Below are 21,603 nucleotides of genomic sequence, written 5' to 3' on the forward strand. Positions count from 1 at the left end.
AGATTTTTATTTGTACAAATTTGTGGGGTACATGTGAAATTTAGTTACATGTATATAATGCATAGTGATCATGTCAGGGTATTTAGGGTATCCATTGCTCACCAAAATAGATTTTTAAAGGATAGGCTAAAAAACAGCTCCAATATTTTTTTCCCATATACCGAGAAATCACCTTGTGCCCATTGGGTGGGGCCTCTCCCACTTGAGACTATTCATATTCTATGCTGTTATTTTCTATTAGGATTTTAGTGGTTTTCTTATCTATTTGAATGATCTTCTCTTAGCCCTTTGCTTTATTTGTAGCATATATTTTCCTCTCTCTGTTTTTAAATGTTTAGGGTGCTTTTGAGACACGGAATTTTAAACAAGTGTACTTCACTCTATCAGTCTTTCCTTGGTTTCTTGTTTTCCTTTTGGCCCTAGCAAGGCCTTTCCCAACCTCAGAACAAATAACTGTTCACCTGTTTCTTCCTCTAGTAGGTTTATGGCTTGATTTTTATCTTACGGTTAACTCTAATCCATCAACAATAGTTTTTAGTGTTTGGTATAAACACAATGAATCTTATTTTTAAAACAGTTTTTGGAAATTTATTAAAAATATGTTTGATCCAAAGGCAGTTGACAATCAGTTGATTTTTTTCAAGATGCCTTGGTAGAAAACAGCTTGCCTTCAGATTTGCAGTTTTGTGTTGGGATTATGTACAATGGTTTAGGGAATGCCTTCCTTTGGAGAGATTTCCCTAAAAGAATTCATAAATCTTCTAGAGTAATTATGGCCGTCACTAACCTATCAAGGGCGAAGCAAGTACTCTTAGGGGGTCAGAAGTTCATATAAACATTCCAAGATGTAAGGGCTGTATGCTAAGGTTTTAATTCTGGAAAGAGATAGCCTGTCTGTATTTTACATCTTGCAGACCTAAAGTCATTTTACGATCAGCCCGTATACACATTCCACACAAGGTCTTAATCTGTATGGAAATAAATTCAGACTGGTGAACAAATTCATCCGGTGCTTTAGATTGGTGATTTTAGTTAGAAGTTGTTACTGCTCAGATTTTGGTCTGTGGCTCAGCAGCTTTCTTACCCCTAGTAGCTTGTGAAAAATGCAGAATGTGGGCTCCCATCTCACACTTGCTGAACCATCTCCGGATGACTCATAAGCACGTTAAGTTTAAAAAGCACTGTTTTCAATCATGGAGACTCACTTGAATTTTTTTTTTTTTTTAAATCCCATGTGGATTAGGATTGGAATTGAAACTAGTAAAACGGTTGAGGGATTAGGCAGCACTGCGCAGCGCCTTCTCATGCATGGTGTCTGTGCCTCCCTTTATTTGTTCCCCTCTCCTCTGTAGACACACTGGCATTGTCACACACCTAGAGTTCCTGCTTGGCCACGACACTGGCCCGACGTGATGCAACTCTCTCTCATGACATCTCTATCAGTTGGGATATTTTGGCCAGTGAAGTGACGTAAGCAATAACAAGATAGACCACAAACAAGATGTCCAGAAGACAGACAGTCCCAGGTTTAAATGAGTGGCTCTGAATGACCTCATGGGCACTGGTTCTTCCTGTCTTTTTGCCCTGCCATCCTCAAGGGGTGGTTTTTGCCCAGGCATGTCCCATAACAGTCACAAGATCGTCACTAGAACTACAGGCAACATGTCCTTACAAGACACAACTATGCAATTACATGCAGAGGTAGGGAGCAGTTACTTTAGTGTGTTTTTTTTTGTTGTTGTTATTTTTAATCAGAAGGGAAACTCATTCTCTGCAACCTTCTAGCAGACTTCCCATTTAGCCCCAGTGACCAGGATTTGTTCACCCATGCATAGCTGCAAGGGAGGCTGGGAAAGCAAGCAGTTGCACTGCCATAGAGGGAGGTGGACTCTGTCAGAAAGGAATGATGATGAAGTTGGGGAAAGCTGTCTTTCAGGAAGACAGCTCGGAGTGACTGCCACAAACTCTGTTAGGTTTGAGTTTACTCTTGTTGACTGACAAATTCTTTCCATGTTTTCTCAATATGTTTTCTTTTTAAACTTGAGTTTCTAAAGAAAAGAATATGATTGGCCCAGTTAATTATTTTTTAGTGAAGTCATCCAGATCAATGAAGAAGTGCTAAGTGTAAAATAGATAGGAATTAAAGACTCTTAATTTATTCATAGTTCTGGATGCACACCTTAGGTCAGGTGTCTACCCCAGGGCAAATCATCTGTGAGCAGAGGGGAGGGATTATGTGATGGGAAATGTGGTCTTGTACTGCTGCTCCTCATCAGGGCTGCAAATCTTCTGGCACTGGGCATCTGTGGTCCACCAGAAGAATGGGCTGCTAAGAAGCAGGGGTCAATGTGGAGGAATAGTCATGGTTAGAATAGGACAAATAGCAGACTAGTCCTGGGCTCTCTCTTTCATGTTTTACATGAAAAGGGCACTCCTAGTCCGAGTGCCTCCAATTGGGCAGCTGTGTCTTTGTTATAGGGCTGGTGCCTTTCCTGCTGGGTCCTGGCAGAGCTGAAGCACAGCTGGGCCAGCACAGTTGGCAGCAGTAGGAGCGCTGTTGGCCAGGACTCTGCCAGGAGATGGGTATAAAACAGAGCAGACTTGTCCTAAAGCCCAAGTGGAGCAGACCTGCCCAGGAGTCAGTGGCACTGGGTTGTGAGTGAGTTTCCCATGCTCCGGGGTCTAAAATAGCATCCTGCCCCTTGGCAGTAAGTATGAAGAGAAGTGGGCTCCAGGCCTAGAAGGGCACGTGTGAGGCTTTCTTAATGGGGATACCCTCTGGGGCCTCAGTGAGGTAAGGACAAAAGGGTCTGGATTCCTTTGGTTTAGGAGCAGTATTATTTCCCCTGGAAAGCTGATGAATGAGGACCTCACATAGAGGGTGTCTTGAGGTCCAAAATGAGCTGGGACCTGGCCTGCAGCAGAGCAGTGTTACCCTCAGGAGATGGGAAGGCGGTCCTTTACATCTGGAAGACAGAGCCAAGCTCAGGGTTAGTGCTCATGGAGGATGACACTGAGGCCCTGGCTGGAAGGCTGAGGCAGCTCTGTTGTGATGGGAACAGAGCTGAGTTCCAGAAAGGGGCAGACTCCTCCTTCTCTGTTTACTATGGTGAAATGTAGGATGATGCTCTGAGAAGGGTGTGGTTATTTCAGGTCAGGAGCCCCAGAACCCCACAGGTGGTCCTGAAGCCCAGAAAGGGAAGCAGTGCTCATCAGTGACCCTGGCATGTACTAGGGGCAAGAAGGAGCTGGTGCCACCGTGACCACTTCCAGGACTTGGGCTGTGCATTGAGTGGGGCTTTCCCGTGGTCTGAAAGGGGTGTCTCTACCCTGCTTGGCTTGGCTGGGTGAAGGTTGGTTACAAAGATCTAAGGCTAGGTTGGGTGGTGGAAACCTTAGAGAGGATAGCCAGCCAGATTCAAATGGGCTCTACAGGGCTGGGGACAGCCACCTCGCTGGGAGGAGCAGACCCAGGCTGGTACAGTGTTGATTCATGTCCCAGGTCTTTGGGTGATGCCCAGAAGATACCACAGCCAGCAGAGTCTCCATATGAAGTAGCCATGGGTGCTTCTCCAACAGTATGTTGTGTCCACCCTTCATTTCCTACCAGCCAGCCAGTCTGTTCTGCTGTTTCACACACTGGGTATGGGCCAAGGAGATTCTTGGTGAAGGTTCAAGATGAAGTCAGAGAAAGGGTAGGCAAAGCCAGCAGCAAAGTGAAAGCAAGTCAAGGAAAAGCTCAGGCTCCAGGGTAAGGGGTAGTGTTGGCAGAGAACCTATAGAGAAGGGCTGTACTCTGGGACCTCTTTGGAACTAGGGTACACAGTGTAGGCTTGGCCATCCCGAAGGAACCCAGGCTTTTATTTGCGAGGTTGTAAGAGTCCTAGTCAGTGTGCTTGAGTGGGTGAAAGCAAATTGAACCAGGGTGAGGGAGTATGGGAGGTAGGAAGGAGTTAAAAGGCCAGGGTTCCACCCTGGTTCTGCCACTCACTTGTATGAGCCTCTTCTTCACTTCCCTGGGACTCAGTTTCCCTACTGGATAACAGCTGAGTCTGAAACTGCAAGATCTGGCCAAGTATTCCAATTCTGCAGTTTATTCTAGGGGCTATATGGAGTGGCCTCTTTGTAAGCACCAGCCTTTGCCTCCCTCAGTCTTGACCTCTTGATTTCCAAAGTATGGAGACAAGAACCTCTCGGTTTACTGCTGCCCTTATGTTAGGGCTTGATGGAGACCCACCTCTCGAGCAGCAAATCTGTTTACCATAGTGAAAAACCTGAGGAGTTGCCCTCCTGAATGAGCAACCTCTGCTGGGGCCAGCTGGGTTAAGTGCTCACCTCTGACAGCCCAGCAACTCAGTTCAGGTGCCCTCAGTTACCTTTTTAACTAGTTTCCCAAGAAACCCAGGCCCAAGCTGGGGAACAAAGCCACCCCCCTTCTCAGCTACAAACCACCTTGTCACAGATGGCAGCTTCTTCAGCTCCTGGCTCCTCAAACAAAGCCCATGCATTCCTGCCAGATTCAGCTTGCAATCTTTCATTCTGTCGAAAGAAGCAAATCTGTTTACCATATTGAAAAGCCAGAGGAGTTACAAAAAAAGGTGGAGAGGAAAAGCTGTTTTATGAATTATAAAATGTGAGCTTGAATTTCTGACCATGTGATTCATTTCTGTGTCTCCATTCTCCATCCAGAATGGGAAACAAAAGATAGGTCAGGACACATGTGTGTTGAACATTTTAATTTTGAAAAGTTACAGAAGGAGTTTTGTAGACAAACCTTTTCCTCTGGATCTTAAAGGAGAGGAAGGAAAATTTGGTGCTTATTTTTCCAAGGAAAACAGTAGAGCCTGTGTGAGCCGATTTCCAGCATGTTTTCTTACTTCCCCTGTGACAGGTGTGAACTTGAGTGGTGTCCTTGCTCTCTTTCTGCGCTTAGCTCCCAAGGGACTTTTGGGCTGGGCTCCAGTGGCACCAGGGCTGGTTCTTTGTCCCTGTGCAGTGCTGAAAGAAGCCACTAGGTGGGAGTCAGGGACAAATGCTGGGAAGTGAAATCCCAAAGAGTGAGGTACAGCAGGGGCTTTACATGAGAAAACAGCTTTTTATTTTTCTTTTTTAGACAAAGATAATATAAGCACCTCTCATTACTGAAGCTGCTGAGCTGCACCGGGGTCAGCTGGCAAAGAGAATTCTTTGCCATTTTCCTTAGAAACAGTGGACAGAGGGCAGTCAAGGGAGCACTCCACTGTTGAGGGTAGAGGAGAAGAGACAGGGCTGGTCCTGGGAGCACAGACTTGACCTTACCCTGTGGATGTGAGGAAACCTCTCCAGATTCTTTGACTGCAGTGCCTTCTGCTGGGGTGCAAGTAGGATGGCCCTTTCCATTCCCGGAGGCATATCCTAGCCCACAGTGTATGCTATGCTGTGCCCTAGAGAAGCTTCCTGTCCCCTGTGGGACTTTGAATGCCTTTTTCCTGGCACAGCAGCCAAGACTAGGGGCCTTCAGCCACTGCAAATTTAGCAGTTTTAATTTTCCTGGATCGTGATCCCTGCCCCCAAAGTAAATTTACCCTACTAAATTCTAGCAATCTGGATCCTTTCAGATCTGACCTAAAGAGACTATTTCAGCCCCTAACAATGTTTATAAATGACCAAGAATGTGCAAACACTGGTGAAAGAGCAAATAAATCCTTCCCCACTAAACTTCCTGCTTCAGACGCTGGGGCCATGGTGGATGATGTTGCCAGGTTAGCATAACTTGAGGTCTGAGCATGTAGACACCCACTTACCCTCCACTCACAAAAAAAAAAAAAAAAAAAAAAAAAAAACCTGCCAGAGAAACACCACCAAGAGCCTTCTGCCCTTTCAAGTACCTGCTAGTGGGCAGTCAGGCTCCAGGGAATTTATGCTTCTGGCAAGTTTAGTAATATATGTTTCGAATAACTTTTTTTTTCTCTTTGAGATGGAGTCTCACTCTTATTGCCCAGGCTGGAGTGCAGTGGTGTGATCTTGGCTCACTGCAACCTCTACCTCCCAGGTTCAAACAATTCTCCTGCCTCAGCCTCCTGATTAGCTGGGATTACAGTTGTGCACTACCGTGCCCGGCTAATTTTTGTATTTTTAGTAGAGACAGGGTTTTGCCATGTTGACCAGACTGGTCTTGAACTCTTGACCTCAGGTGAGCCGCCCACCTCAGCCTCCCAAAGTGTTGGGATTACAGGTGTGAGCCACCGTGCCTGGCCTTAAGGAACTTTTGAAAGCAGTTTCCTAACCTCTCACTCCTCCAAGTATTGTCCTGGGACCAGTGGTGCAGGCATCACCTGGGAGCTTGTCAGCAGTGCACAACAGCAAGCCCCATATCCAACCTACTGAATCAGAATCTGCGTTTTTACTAGAGCCCCCTCAGGCCCAGGGAATTCATTCTGGATGGGGAAGCACTGTCCTAACCCAGGGGTTAGCAAACCATGGCCTATAGTTAACCCACTGCATATTTCTTACACTTATCAGCTAAGAATGATTTTTACATTTTTCAAGACTGAAGAAAAATCACAAGAATGTTTTGTGATGGGAAAATAGTATAAAATTCAAATTGTGGTGCCCATAAATAAAGTTTCACTGGAACACAGCCACACGCTGGTTTAGGTGTTGGCTGTGGCTGCTTTTGCACTGCATGTATGAGAGAGACTGTGTGGCCCACCAAACCCAAAATATTTACCATCTGGCCCTTTACAGGAAAAGTCCGCCTACCTTTGTCCTGATCTGTTTTGGATGTGTGTTTCCACGCTTGTGTTCTGTGGAGGCCTGAGCTGCAGTGCCCAGGACTTCCTCCACTGCGCTCTTCCCTCTCCTCCTCCTCCTCACTAGCAGCGGGCGCACTGTGCACCATGTCTGCTGACGGACACAAGTTGTTTCTGACTTACGACGATTTATGAGGGAGTGTCCTGGCAGCTGCCACCCATGGCCCAGAGGTGAAGGCTCGGGGCTAAGTGGAGCCCAGGATGCCTGTAGGTGATAGGTCAGTGGAAAGGCATGTGATCATGAGATTCCTCTCGGTTTACAGTTCTGCCAGATAAGATGCTGCTGACTTCTGGTAGGCAGCAGGAGTGGAACCTCAGGGGACTGCAGCTTCCCTTTCACCCATTCCCTCAAGTACTTGGAATTCCAGACAGGTAGGTGACAATCCTGAGATTCTCTTCTAGACTCTAGGATGGGGTGGAGCAAACTACAGTGACTTTCCCGGCAGACCTGGCCACCCTGGCCTCTTAGCTGTGTTTTCACTTCCAGAATGCTCAGCCTCACGGTCTCTTGCCATTTCCCACAGCTAGCTGCTGCATGTTACATGCAGTAATGAGTTGAGTCTGGCTGTAGGTGAGCAAAGCACTTCCAGGAAGGCCCTGGGGACTGTTGGGTCACTGTAGTGACCCCTATTTATGTACTGTCTGTGGTTCCTGAGGACTTCTGTCTTCAGAGATGGGTCCAGTGAGTCTGAAGCACTACCTCACAGGAGCGGTGTAATGCAAGCAGGAAGCCCAGAGCCCCCAATAACAAGGGCAGCCTTGACCTTTAGGAGTAACTGCCTAGGCCCAATAAAACCTGAGCTTCTAGCCTTTTGGGAGTCGTGTACTGTTTTGATCATCTGAAAACTCTTTTCAGAGAAAAATTTATGCATACAAAGGTACTCTGTGTATATTTTACAAACATATTCAGGGGCTTATCTGATCCCTGGAACCCCATCTGTAGATCAGCAGAGGTGCCCTGGACAGAATGAACATCCAGGGGAAGTGGTGCAGCCATGGGTTTGCCTTGCCAGGCCAGTGCAATGAGGGAGCCACGACCGGGACCCAGCTGCCCCTGGGGATGGTGGGGTGGGGGCGGTGAGTGAGTGAGGAGGTGCCTTAGCTTCTCAATCAATCCCATTTCACTCAGCCCCTCCCCTTTCCCTCCTGCCAACCTGCTCCTAAGTCTTTTGGGGTGTTAATCTGTGATCTTTGAGTAGAATTACAATATAAGTAAAATGTACTTTGGTGTTTAAGGAAAAACAGGGCTGAGATAAGACTTGCTACTTGAGGATGCCATAAAAATGTCAAGAATTTAGCTTAGTTTATCCGGATTCCTCCATCCCTTACTCCCTTTTCTGTCCCTTTCTCTCCCCAACCCTGCACCCTCCTCCTTTGTGCATCACAGTTGAGTTGAGCTAACAGAGGAAACGGGCCATCTTTTCCTCTTTGTGTTGAACATCTTTACCCTGGATAGAAAGACCTTGAAATCTCTTTTCTTCAAATAGCATTTTTTAGTCTTACTTTGCCAGTCTTATCATTTGAGACTTATTCTTTTATACAAAAAATGTTCAAGTTCGTACTGTGTGCTAAGAATTGTAGACATGGAAGTGGGAGAACTGAGTGGGAAATCAGACCCACCTCTGACAGTCTGGTGCAGTAGGCGTGGTTCAGTGTGACTAGGTCAGTGATGAAGTGGAGGGGAACACAGGTGCTCAGGAGGAGCTAGAAGAGGGACACCTGAGCCCCAGCTCCATGTAAGCTGGGAGTTAGCAAGGCTGATGAGAGCAGCCACGATGGCCACATTTCTCCTTCCTCCTCTTGTACCAGAACCTAAGGAAGGGCACTGTGCTCCTCCCAGGAGAGTGGGGGTTCTCTCCCATCCCGTAGAGGCTGGAACTCTGCACCATCTCTCCCGTCCAGCTCCCAAATCAGCTTGTCTACCTCCTTCCTTGGAGTCCTAGATATACCTTTATTGCATACCATGTGGTAATCCTTAACCCAGGTCAGGAAGTTGGTTTCATTTGCCTTGGATGTGGGGGAAAATGTATACCGACAGGATGAATTTCTTCGTTTGACTTGTTCAGGCTTTTAGACAGAGAAAAACCAACCTGCTTTTTCCTGCACCTTTAGAGATGCTCTTCCTTGGCACTTCCTGCCATAGCATGGGTAGGGAACCTGGACTGGGTGGGTCACACTGTGCTCTGGAGCTGGGCAAGAGGTGAGAAGCAAGGGGCTAGAGCTCAGTGCATAGGCAGCAAAGCCTGCTTTTCCTTTCTCGCCTCCGTCTGGGTGTGTCTCCAGGAATTCACTCCTCCCCTCGTGCCAGCTGCTGGCTCCGGCTCTCCTCCCTGCCGCCTCTGTGATGTCTGTGGGCTGGCTCAGCCTGCTGTGGACTGTGCTGCCAGGCATTTGTTTCTGTCCTTTTGGGCTCTGCATCTGGCCTGGTGAACGTTGAAGCCATGTAAGGGGTATGCTGACACCCCATAGGGCCTGCTCTTCAGACTAGGAGTTCCAGGAAACCCCAGAGAGCTGGGAAGCCCCAGGCAGTCACAAGATGTGCATCTGCAAGTCTTTTGCCACAGCAGAGCTTAGGGCCTTGCATGTAACCACAGTTCCCACCGCACCCACATCAAAGGTCACTTTCATAATCAGTCGTAGCCAAAGGCCACACATTAAGGGCTGGGCAAGGGGGAAAAGCTGTTTTTAGCGGGGAGCTCTCAAAGGAAATGGGAATATGAAGAGGAGATGGGGTGGGGGGTGGCATCCAGGGAATGCTGGAGGGGCCCTGGAGAGCCTGCACGTGACCTGCCCTGACAGGAGGAAAACAGCCACAGCTCCAGGTCTCTCCAGCCTTTCCAAGGCTCCTGTCTACCCAGCACTGCTCCCTAAGTCTCGTGGAAATGCACCTGAAGCAGCCTCATGCTTTCCACCTCCCTGCTTGTAAAGCCAGGTAGTCCAGAGTGGGGGACAGCCAAAGAGGCAGGACCCTCTAGCCCTGGCCCCTGTCTAAAATGTGGCCCCCAGGGAGCTCTAGCTGGTGCCAACAGCCCAGGACCAGACTCCCCCGAGTTTGCGGCAGCTGGTCTCCAGGGGATGGCACCACCAGCGCCAAGGACAGCAAACACCCTGCACAGGGCCCGTCGCTCAGCAGGACCAGGAACCCAGACTGGAGCTGCTTCTGAATCTGCTCTTTTTTGGAAACAGCAGGCTTTCCTTGGGGCACAGGCTGTCGCTCGCCTGGAAAACGAGTGGGTGTGAGCTTCGGGGCGGGGGTCAGACTGTGTGTGGGAACCAGTGAGCTCCTCCAAGAGCAGCACTTATTTTTAGTCTTCTCCCCAGTCCCAAATAAACTGAGAGCAGCTGGGAGCCCTGGGTAAATGCAGAGTGAAGCCGAGACAGGAAATCGGGGCTCTCAGTAATGAGTTCCAGCCACTCCAGAAGGGGGAAGCCAGACAAGGAATTTTCTTCAGGACTGTTTCCCTCTGGCAGGCTCTGGTATTATCACTGAGAACAGTCCCGTGTGTGTGTGCGCGTGTGTGTTGTGTTTACAACTCCTGTCCAAGTCTTTCTTTTTCCCCCACCTTTGTGCTAGGTTTGATTTCTCTGCAGGGCTCTGAATCCCAGTCCTGGTGCGTGTGTGCACGCGTGTGTGTGTGTGTGTGTGTGTGTGTATCTGTGGGGGCGGTTGGGGAGGACACTGGAGCAGCACGGTCTGCTCTGAGTCGCTGTGTGTCTGAAACTGTCCAGGGAGAGGCTGAAGGACGCAGGCCAGGGAAGTGGGGAAATTTGAACACAGCTTGGAGCTCTTGAGGGGGGAGGGGGCAGAGGCAAGGAAGAGGAGAGAACCTGGTCTCCAGCCAGAAAAAGGGCTTTTTCAACCAAGGCATCTAACTGCTGACATGGGTGCCCAGCATGGATGGGGACATTGATGTTTACAAGCATTTCTCGTGGCTGAAGAGGGTAAGTGACTGGCTGCTTTGTCTGGGTCTCTGTGGAGATGAGTGAGGGGGAGACACTTTAGGGTGTTTTGCGGTGAGTGTGCGTGTGTGTGGTGGGGGGAGGTATTGTCTGGCAGAGCCCTGCTGTGGCCAAGTGCTTCATGAGAATCTAATTATAGACACTAGGGAGAAAACAGTCAGCTGTCTTTGTTTCTCCACTGACATTCTAGTGAATGAGCCTCTTGTACAGAAAGGCAAGAATGGAGCGAGGAAAGTTGGTTATTTTAACTTTGGCACTTAAACAGTCAGAGGCTCCAAACACCGTGAGCAGAAAACTGTGCCCACTGCTTTTCAGTTTGAGGACAAACTGAAAAGGAAGCTGCTGCCTCTTTAAATGCACTGAATTCGGAAGTTGTTTAACTCATTCTCACTTTGATTTTATCCAGCGGAGGACACATCTGCTGTCAGCAGAATCAGCTTCTGCATTTCCGGAGGAAAGCTTTCAGGGAGTTCTCTTTTGAATGCTCTGAAGCTGAGGATTTATGTTGCAAGTTGTTCATGCCCTTTCTTTAGATAAGCCTTAGTGTGTGGTATGAGCAAGGAATGAATGAACGTTGGGGGCTGGAGTAGCATCGCACTCCTAGAATTCAGGCTGTTTCCTCTTTTGTGGCTGCCTTTAAATTGTCTAAGATAGGTATGAATTTATTTTCACACTAAGGGATTTTAGGCTGAATGTTTCTCAGAGGCAGGAAGGGCAAAAGCAGCTGACAGGTTAGAGACTTGACATTGTAACTGCAGAAGGACAGGAGAGCCAGGAAGCATCCAGCTCGGAAGGGGCATGCAGGTCCCTGGACCCCAACTCCCAGACACTGAGCTGGCTGGCTTTTGTGTGAGTGCAGCAGCACTCATGCAGCAAATCTTTACTGAGTTTTGGGTACTGGATGTACAGTAGTGAGCAAAATAGAACCAGTCTCTTGTGGATCTTCTACCTGGTGCTAGAGACGTAGGTGAAACTGTCCCAGGAAATAAACCTCAGATGACAAACAGTAAGTGTGCCTGGAGGAACAACAGAAGACACGGGACTGCTGTTTTGATTGAGAAGGAAGGGTCAGGGAGTTTGAGGAAATTACACTTAGCTGAAAACTGAGAGTAGTAAGAATGAGTCAGGTGAAAAATGGGGTGAAGAACATTCCAGGCAAAGGGGATGATGTATACAAAGGTCCTAAAGCAAGATGGAGTCTGCCAATCAAGATGGACTCTCTCAATGTGTGCAGATTGAGAGAGAGCCCATGTGGCTGAGTGCAGTGTGGCAAGCAGAGACGGGCAGAGGATCACGTAGGACAGCTAAGGCCACAGTAAGGCTTGTGGGCTACATGGTTTGTATGCTGGGGGACTTGTAGCAGGGAAGTAACATGGGATACACTGGGGGGTCCAATTTGTATTTTAAGAAAATTGCTCTAGCTATGATGTGGTATATGGTAAGCTATGTTGGGAAAAGTAAGGCAGCTGAAAACAATTACAGGGCTGAGGGCTTGGAGGAATCAGTTAGTACAAACCCCTCATTTAACAAAGCCCGAGAGAGGCTAAGAACCTCATGGTATTAGTATCATAGCTGTTAGTGGTGCAACCTGGTCTTGAACCCTGTTCTCTATCTCCCAGTCTAGTTCTCTTTATCCATCTTCTCTGCCAAATATATAGAAAATTATTGCTTTAGAACCCAGCAGAAATCCTGTCTGTGCCCAGCCCCTGGGGCATCACAGTCACCAGAGAGCATGCCGAGATGACCAGATGTTTTGGCAAAGGTTTGCATCATCTTTAGCTTTTAAAAAGCCCCACTGGGGAGATACTGGCAGGAAATAGGTAAGAAATGCACTTTCCATCACTCGGTCTTTCTTTCCCCTGTATCCCAAATGAAGCTTTTAATCAAGAAATCCTTTCAGCCAACATGTGCCTAGGATTGTCAGAGCCTTGTCTCAGCCCCTGTGGCATATACTGTAACTCTGCCTAGTACAGGAGACTTTCTATGTGTGGAGGAACTAATTTTGCAAGTGATGCAATGTAAGAAGGCCCTTTTTGTCCCAGGACCCAGGGTATTCTGGGTCCTGTAGACAGTTGGAAGTTTGCTTAGAGAAACTTGAAGCAAGGAGACTTCAGAACCCCCCAGGATGACTCATAGCAAAACAGATATTTTTCTTCTGCTTTGGGAATTTTTGTTTTTGTTTTCGTTTTTGTTTTGAGACAAAGTCTCGCTCCGTCGCCAGGGGCCAGGCTGGAGTGCAGTGGCACAATCTCGGCTCACTGCAACCTCTGCCTCCTGAATTTAGGCAATTCTCCTGCCTTAGCCTCCCGAGTAGCTAGGACTACAGGCACATGCCACCATGCCCGGCTAATTTTTGTATTTTTAGTAGAGATGGAGTTTCACCATGTTGGCCAGGATGGTCTCGATCTCTTGACTTCATGATCCTCCCACCTCGGCCTCCCAAAGTGCTAGGATTATAGGCGTGAGCCACTGCATCTGGCCCTACTTTTGGAATTTTAGAGAGCATGTTAAAAAAGCAAAACTAAAATTGTTAGACGTGTCATAGGCAGTGTGATCAGAGTATTTTCCCTATTCTCTATCCTAATCACTACTGCCAGATTTTTAAAAATCTTTTAAAAAACAAAAACAAAACTCCCCTTTCATTTTATGACCCTGATGATGAGCCCCCCAGACTCACCCTTATTCTGGAAGAAAAATCTCAGGATTTTCAGCTTGCTTGGGCTTTGAGACCATCAGTAGTCCAACCTCAACTTACCTTTTCTATTTTATCTTTTATATCTACCCTCTTGAGCTTCCAAGTGTATTTCTTCCCTTTTCTGAGCTTTTACCCCAGAGGACCACTTCCTCTCTAACTCTCACCCACTTCATCTGACTCCATCCGACTCCATCCAGCCTGTCTTTTCCCAGGAAACCTTTCCTGGCCCTCCCTCCCACCTCCTGTAGCCCAGGTCTGCAGCACTTCCCATCTGCACGACCCACCCACCCCTCCTCCTGTGCTTCCTTCAGCTGAGGTGGCTTGGAGAGCCAGTTTCTCTGAACTCATGTTTTTGAAGTAGAAACACTGTCTTCTTCATTCTCCTTTACAGAGGGCATAGATTCTAGAAGAAGAGGTGCCTGGTGCACAGAGTAGAAGCCCTTGCCCTTTGAGCAGTCCCAGGTGGTAGAGAAGGGAGGCATCTATGTTCAGAGAGGCACAGAGCTGGAGGGGAAATATTTGTTCAGAAAAGAAACCTTACTCCAGGGCCTTTGTGGGATGGGATAGTGTATACTATTAATCTTATAGTTAAGAACATGTAGTCTGGAGTGAGGCCTGGATTAGAATCCTGGCATTGCCACGTTTACCAGCTGTGTGGTCCAAGGTAAATCATCTCAAAAGCCTGGATTTCTTCCACTGTAAAATAAGGAAGATAATAGTACCTACCACATACAGGCTTTATGAGGACTAAGTGAGATAATAGAATTAGCACAGTATCGTGCATATGAGAGACACTCAATAACATGTGTGCCCCTAACTGCTGTTGGCGATTACCAAGAAGCGGGAGGTTGAAAGAGGAAGAGATGGGACCAGGCTCTATCCTAGAAGTGCCTCTCAGGCCATTCAGTCCTTTAGCTCTGTGCCCCTTCCCACATTCCAGATCAAGGTCTCAAACCAAGCATACTGAAGACCTAGAAGAAGGCAGCTGCAAACTGGGCCACCGTAGGTCACCAGAGGCCTCATTGGCTGCTGGATCCGGCCAGCTTGGCTGTGGTTGCTGAGTGAAGGCTGACCAGGGCTGATGCTCTAGTTCGTTCTTGTAATGCACAAAGCCTAGAACAAGGTAGTCCCCTGCCACAAGTATACAGAGGGTCTCAGCCCCCTCAGCTATTTGGTTCCTGACTCACAAACAGCTCACACCTGTCCTACATTGAGGTCAGTAGATCCAGCCCACACAGCCATGAACATGCCTCTAAAAATAGCTCCAAGCGGGGTCTGTGGGACCCACCCACTGCTCTTTCAGCAAGAGTTCATTTTCCCAGGAACAGAAATCCCAGACTGCCAGCATCTTCACACTGCTTCCTGGCTTCCAGCACGCTCAGTGCTTAAGCACATTCCAACCCAAAGTCACAAAGAAAATGGAATCACTATGGGTCCCCCATGCAATTGGCTTGGGTTCTGCAGTAGAAAGTAGAATGAACTCAAGCTGCTAATGTGAGACTTTATTCCATGTCATCTGATGCTCAAATGGTTGATCTAGTAGCCTGGCCGCTTGGGCCAGAAGAGCTGCAAAGGCAGACACACATGCACGCTTGCTCCAGACATTGCCTTGCCTTGCATTCATGTTGGGCTGCAGTGAAAGTTGCAGAAATAGTCAGCAGCTTCTGTGAAGGCTGTTCTACTAGTTAGCTCTTAACGCTCGTGGATCCTGGATCTAGATTCCTTGGGCTCATATCTCATCTCTATGTAAACTTGGGTGATTTATTTAACCTTCCTGGAATTCAATTTCCTTGACTATAACATAGGGATAAACAATTATATGTGTGTATATATATATATATATATATATATATATATATTTTTTTTTTTTTTTTTTTTTTAAGATGGAGTCTAGCTCCTTGGCCCAGGCTGGGAGTGCAGTGGCACGATCTCAGCTCACTGCAGCCTCCTTCTCCCAGGTTCAAGTGATTCTCCTGCCTCAGCCTCTCAAGTAGCTGGGATTCCAGGCATGAGCCACCATGCCCGGCTAATTTTTGTATTTTTAGTAGAGACAGGGTTTTGCCATGTTGGCCAAGCTGGTGTCGAACTCCTGATCTCAGGTGATCTGCCTGCCTCAGCCTCCCAAAGTGCTAGGATTATAGGCGTGAGCCACTGCACCCAGCCAATTCCATATATGTTAAGTGCTTAGGAAGCACTTCATAAGTGTTAGTTATGGGGATGATGACATTGGTCAGAACTAACAACCTCTGGTTACTCCAGAGCCATGTACCTAACCCTGATTCTGAAAAGAGAGGTTTTTCAATCCCATGAGAAAGGCACCAGTGGGTATGGTCACCCAAGAGCACTAGCTATCCTCAATTTCATATGATACCTCCTATTTCTAGCCAACGCACCCAAGGTGCCTGCACATCATGTTTCCTGGTATAATTTAGAAGCTAGAATTCTGCCATCTCTGACACCCAGCACCTGCGACTCCTGCCAGCTCCTTGAAGAGAGGCCTCTTTTACCCAGTGGGATTTTACAAAGTGTCATCACACCACCATCATTTGCTGAACAGCTTGTGGGCAGTGCAGAGCAGCACAGCCACTGGTGGTTTTGTGGGCTGGCAGCAGCACCTGGGGATCCTTTGACTCATCCCTGCTTTTCTCTCTCCCATCCTCCGTAGAAGCTCTTTCACACTTTCCCATTCATCTCCAACCTCACACTCTCCTTTTAACTGACGTCACTACGAATGTCAAAGAAAAAAAATACAGCCAAACTGAGCTGAGTCTCTCATTCTTCCTCCCTTTCGCCACAAATTCTAACTGTTTCAGCTATCATTTTTCAGCATCCCTGTTTCATGGGCTAAGAGTCCCTTCTCTCAGCCAAGGCTATCCCAGTATCCTGTCCTTGACCCAATCCTGTTCCAGCTTCCGTTGTTCCTCTGATTGTTTCTTCTTTCAGCTCCTCCCTGCCTATCTGTCCCTTACACTTGGTGGAAAATGCCTCTCCTCAATTCTCAGGAAAAAACCCTGAAACTGTCTTTGACCCTGTGCTTGCCTCTTCATGCTGCCTTGTAACTTACCTTCCTTTCAGCATTAAGATTCTTGGTGATTTGTTAGCCTGCTTGTTCATCTCTGCTCCCTCCAGTGAGCACTAGCTTTGTTCCTATAGTCATCTGTTAAATTCCTTCTGTAATGTTATTCTTGCTGCCTGTAGTTCCCAAGTAATCTTCTCCATGCATTTTCCTTTGTATTCATTTCCATTTTGAAATCTTGTAGGATTTATGGCATTCTTGTGACCCAAGGAGCAGCTCCTCACTTTGGCCCTTGCCTAATTCTATGTTCTCCAACTTTATATCTTTCATGCCTATATGATCGTTGGTTGCTCATATGGGAGGTCTAGACAGTTGAAGACACACCAGGCTCCAAAGCCTCCAGGGAAGCTAAAACAGTCACAGTGCCACCCCAACTCTAGCACCCAATCCTGCTGCACTGCCTCTGAAGGTGTTTTCAGTAATAATGACTCAGTGCTTCTGTTGGAGTTGGCACGGAGAGGACGGTCTTCAAAGACTTCTCTTCTTACTCTCCTCCTGGCTTTCACATTCTCTTTTCACAGGATACCAGCACACATACAAATTCTATTTCTGTAACCCAGTGCTAAAGCCTTTTAGTGTCCAGCCACCGGATAAAGATAAATTAGCAGTGACCAAGCTTAGCCAAGGTTATAATTTTTTGGGAAAAAAATCTTGGTAAATCAAATGTGTTTCTCTACAAATCTAGCTCCCCTGGAAGATCAGTTAGGAGCTTCATGCCAGCCCCTTTTGTTGGAGAGCTGATGGCCAGTTCATCTTAAGGTATCCTGTGTTTGCTGTGTTCGTTCTGGAAGACCAGAATGTCTGAAGGGTAGTGATTGTCTTAGCCTCATAGGCAGCATATCTGTATTGGGAAGGCTATGTCCAAAGCTGCTGTTCTCCTATCCTCCTGGGGGAATTCCTTTACAGCCTTCAGGCTCAATCATTCAAATGGTACCTCCACTGTAAAGCCACTTCTTTCTTTTGAGGGTGAAATGTTTTTGTCCCTCCTCTATGCCCCTGCCGTTTGTGTGCATATAATTCTTTATGATAGTACTTATTACATCCTGCTGCAAAGGCTGATTTCTTTTTTTCCTTCTGTCCTTCTTCCCTGTAATACCGCAGAGCTTTTTAAGGGCAGGGACTAAATCATTGCTTAGCACATAAACTGGCACCTAGTGGGTGCTCAGGAATGTTCAAGTCATTGAGTAAATACATGCGTGGAGTGTGATGACTTGAACATTCGTCAACCAAGAAGCCATTTATTTGCTGTTTATGAACTCTGCTTTGTTATTCCTTAAAAGAGGGCATTTAGATCATTGGATGATAACTCCATCAGCAATACTTAACCTCCCCTTATATATAATTGAGGGGGGGAGGAGGGCATAAGGGTCAAGGTCAGGATAGGCTCTCTCTTGTTGGACTCCTGGTAGCCAAGGATTTGATTACACTCTATCCACTTTGCATTTGGAAGAAACTTCTTTAACACTGTGCCAAAGATGGTAGATTGGCTTGACCATTCTTCACCTAGAAAAAGTAGAACTAGTCCTGGGAATGGTTGGGTTTATAATAAGTGCCAGAAAGCTCTAAAACTGCTGAATCAAAAAATCTAGGGGAAATTTTCTTTTTTATAAGCACCTGCCTACACTCATACTACTGGGTTCCCTTGGTGGTGGGTATAGCCTTTGTGATCCAATCTTTCTTATTTATTTATTTATTTAGGTCCCCTTACTTTTAAGATCTGTGTATTCTAAGTTTCTAAAAGGGTTGCATGTGAGTGGTGCTTCTGAGCTTAAGATATAGCCTTAGTAGCTTTGATATCTCCCCTGATGCCCTGTTCCTGGCAGCTGTGGTTCGCTTGTAACTGGTTTTCTGGGTTTTGATAAGATCCTCTTGACCAGGCAGCCTGGAAACACTATACATTTTCTTTTGTTTTCTTATTCAGCTAAAAATACATGTCACCTAAGTGGCTAAATGAGGAGAAACCGTTTTAAGGCTTATCCAGGACAAGGCTTACCCAACATGCTGTGTTCAGAATCTCAGCATATTTACAGGCGAAGAGCCATCATATAATTTAACATGCTCTGACCAGTTGGGACAGTGTATGTACTGTGGCCAAGATCCTGGAGGCACTGGAATTTATAGCTTATTAGAAGCACTGAAGGAAATATGACTCTTGACCTAGCCGAGATGACAATTATTGATATCAGAAAAGGAAGGCAGATGCATTTTGAGGGTCCCAAGGCAAGAGCTCTGAGAAGCTGCTGTTGGCTTCAGAAACCAACATGACGGCTAGGGCTGTCACATGGGGGAGCTGACTGGCTTAGGTTTTCCCACACTCCTTACTTATATACCAATGGCATCCCTGTTGTGATCTTCCCCTTTCCCCATCTGACTACTCTGGAACCACTCCTTCTACTAATTCAGTGAAGCACAGTGCCAGCAGGAAATCATCTGGGTCATGCCAGTTGGGGAGTGCTGCAGAACTGCCCTCACCCAGCATCCCTGCGGTGTACCAGAGCACATGTGCACGGTGCACTCTCCTGCCAGATGCCCGCCAGGCCACAAAGCAGTCATGCCCCTGGCAAATCTGCAGGACCCCAGCCATGGTATCAAGCACTCACACCCTGTCTAGAGCTCCACGGAGAGCCTAACATGGCTCTCCCTTGGCCAAGCTACAGTGGAAGGGCTAGGCCAGGAGACAGCAAGCATCATGGATCTGAACAGCCACTGCAGTCAGAGGGTGATGTCTTTGAGGAGGCTGCTGGAGGTTAACTTGGCTAAAAAGTTCATGTTTAACTCAAATTTGAACTAACCTCTAGATTGGAACAGAAATAAAAATCCAATGTTTATGATTGGTTATTACTAGCTATAAAAATTCCCAGTATACTCATTATAAACATGTATGTAGCACATAATACTTACAGTACACAATAAAACATTTGTACGAGAGAAAAAAGGGTGGCCATGAATATATGACTCAACAATGTGAGCACTTTTTCAGGGATAGTGGAGAAGGGAACTCCTTTTGAGCAATGTGGCTCAAAGGCATGATCCCAGGGCTGTTAACTAATGTCGGATTCTGTGTTGTCACTCTCACACAGGCTTTGTTTTTGTTTTGTTTTGTTTTTTATTTCCAGCCTGAAAGTATTTTGTTTATTGTTCCCTTGGGTTGTTTGTACAGGTCTTTATAGATATTTCTTAGGTGTCCTGATCAGAAATATTGTCCCTGTTGTTCTCTTACACATACAGAGTGAATTAAAACTTTTTGTAGAAGATATTAAATGCTTCTAACTGAACGGTAGCCTTTTAGATTAAACAAAGCTAAATTCATTTACAATTTAGTTAAATTCATTTGTTAAATTATAATTTAAAACCATTTCCATATTCCTATGATTATTCAAAAACTTTATATCACACAGGAATTTTTAGAGCATCCTGCTATAAAGAGCATTCTGTAGTTTTATTCCCTCAGGTTTTCAGGTATATTGACCTAACTGACCCTCTCTGCCTCTCTGTGAAGAATAATTTTTTCTATTGATAGAATGGAAAGCCTGAGATGAGGTGACCTACCTGAGATTCCACATGGTTAGGTGCAGCCCCAGCCTCCTAATTATTCTTGGTTTGTCCTCTTGCTGCAGAGAAGGTGGTACCTTGGGGAGGAGGATGCAATAGGAATTCTGTACATGAATATGGAAGCACCACAAGAAAGTCCCCAGGGATCCCCCACTTGAAAGTTCAGCTGGGTCAAATGTGGGGAACAGGGAAGCCAGAGCTCCCAGCCTCCCAGCACCCAGACCTGGCATTTGTACAGCTGTGTCTGACATGTAATTCTTTCGACATAACTTCTTAAATAGTCGTTAGATACATTTGTTATTTACCCTTCGTTTATTCATTTTCTGATTCACCATTATATCTTTTAGACTTTAGCTCCTGTTTATTTCTTGTTTTGTTTGAACTTACTTTTTCATATCCCACATCCTGCTCCACCAGCCCTGGTTGATGCCCATGGGCCTCTTGCATCTTGTATTTGTTCCCTGTCTTAACCTTTTTGCTCTACATGGGAAATAAGAATGGAAGCAAACAGGTGGTAGATAGAAAGCCATCTATTCCCACACAAAGGAGACTGGGTGCCCTTTTTATCCTAGTACATCCCACACAGACACTCCCTGTGCCACAAAGTAGATCTCAATTAGACCCTGATGATAATCCTGGTTTTAACTATAGTTGGCTTAGGACTGGCAACCCTGCCTTAAAAATTGCCAGTTTAAGCAAATCAAGCAATAATAGGCAGAATTCCTTTACACTTCAGTACTATATCCAAATAGCAGGAATTCTTTCCTGCAAGTCTGTTTCCAAAGGAGTAAATTTTAGTCAGTTGATCACCTTTTGAGACAAATGCATTAACCAGAACTTTTGGTTGCAAATAACAGAAATTCAGTTTGAACTAAGCCAAGAGGGAAGAAACAGGAAGGACTGGAATATATCTCTGCCTTTAGACAGCATGAACCAGGGATGAGAATGCCCCCAGTCTTTTTCTTGGCTTTTGTTTGCACATTGGCTTCATAGCTGTCTCTTGCTGCAAACCAGCTTTTTCCACATAGAACAGGACATGGCCACTGACAACCTCAGAACTTTATGGCACCACCATGCTCTAGGAACTACCATGCTCTGTTCCTAAGTTTAAAAATTCAGAGGAAGGATTTCAACAAGCCAGTGGCAGGGAGATGAGGATCTTTCTAAGAAGATGGCAGCCCTCATTTGTGCCACTTAATTACAGTAAAGGTGATGATCTCAGCCTACTCCAGACAAACAATAGATTCCATTAAAGCAGGGTGCTGAAGAATTCTCTGCCAAGATGGAGACAAGTCTTCTCTGTTCCTATTCCTTAGCAAGAGAACAAGGGGAAAATCGGCTGATCTAGGGTTCTCCACAATTCATGATAAAGTTTCTCTTCTGGACCTCACATATCCCCTGAAAATCTCATACCTAGTTAAAATGCAATGTTCTCCATGTTGCGGAAATCTTGATTTCTTGAGTCTGTCAGCATCCAGCTCTCTGTGCATGAGGAACTTACCAAGAGTAAATTTCTTACTCACTGACCA

General features: G+C 46.4%; 1 protein-coding gene across 11 annotated transcripts in view; it reads left to right on the top strand.

Annotated features, from left to right (window-relative positions):
* The first annotated feature begins 7,046 nt into the window (after positions 1-7,046).
* The window catches only part of PPFIBP2 (PPFIA binding protein 2), an 85,586-nt gene continuing 71,029 nt past the window's right edge, over positions 7,047-21,603 (top strand). The window contains exons 1-2 of one of the 11 annotated variants that reach the window (XM_037731379.1): positions 10,091-10,268; positions 10,521-10,733. In XM_037731379.1, the coding sequence (XP_037587307.1) occupies positions 10,686-10,733 (48 nt within the window). In that variant the 5' untranslated portion in view covers positions 10,091-10,268; positions 10,521-10,685. Of the gene's footprint in view, positions 7,164-9,722; positions 10,734-10,986; positions 12,067-21,603 lie in introns of those variants that run through there. The other 10 variants (XM_037731387.1, XM_017508569.2, XM_037731383.1 and 7 more) reach the window with 10 other exon arrangements.

The sequence above is a fragment of the Cebus imitator genome, unplaced genomic scaffold, assembly GCF_001604975.1.
Source record: "Cebus imitator isolate Cc_AM_T3 unplaced genomic scaffold, Cebus_imitator-1.0 Scaffold396, whole genome shotgun sequence".
In the NCBI taxonomy this organism is placed as follows: domain Eukaryota; kingdom Metazoa; phylum Chordata; class Mammalia; order Primates; family Cebidae; genus Cebus; species Cebus imitator.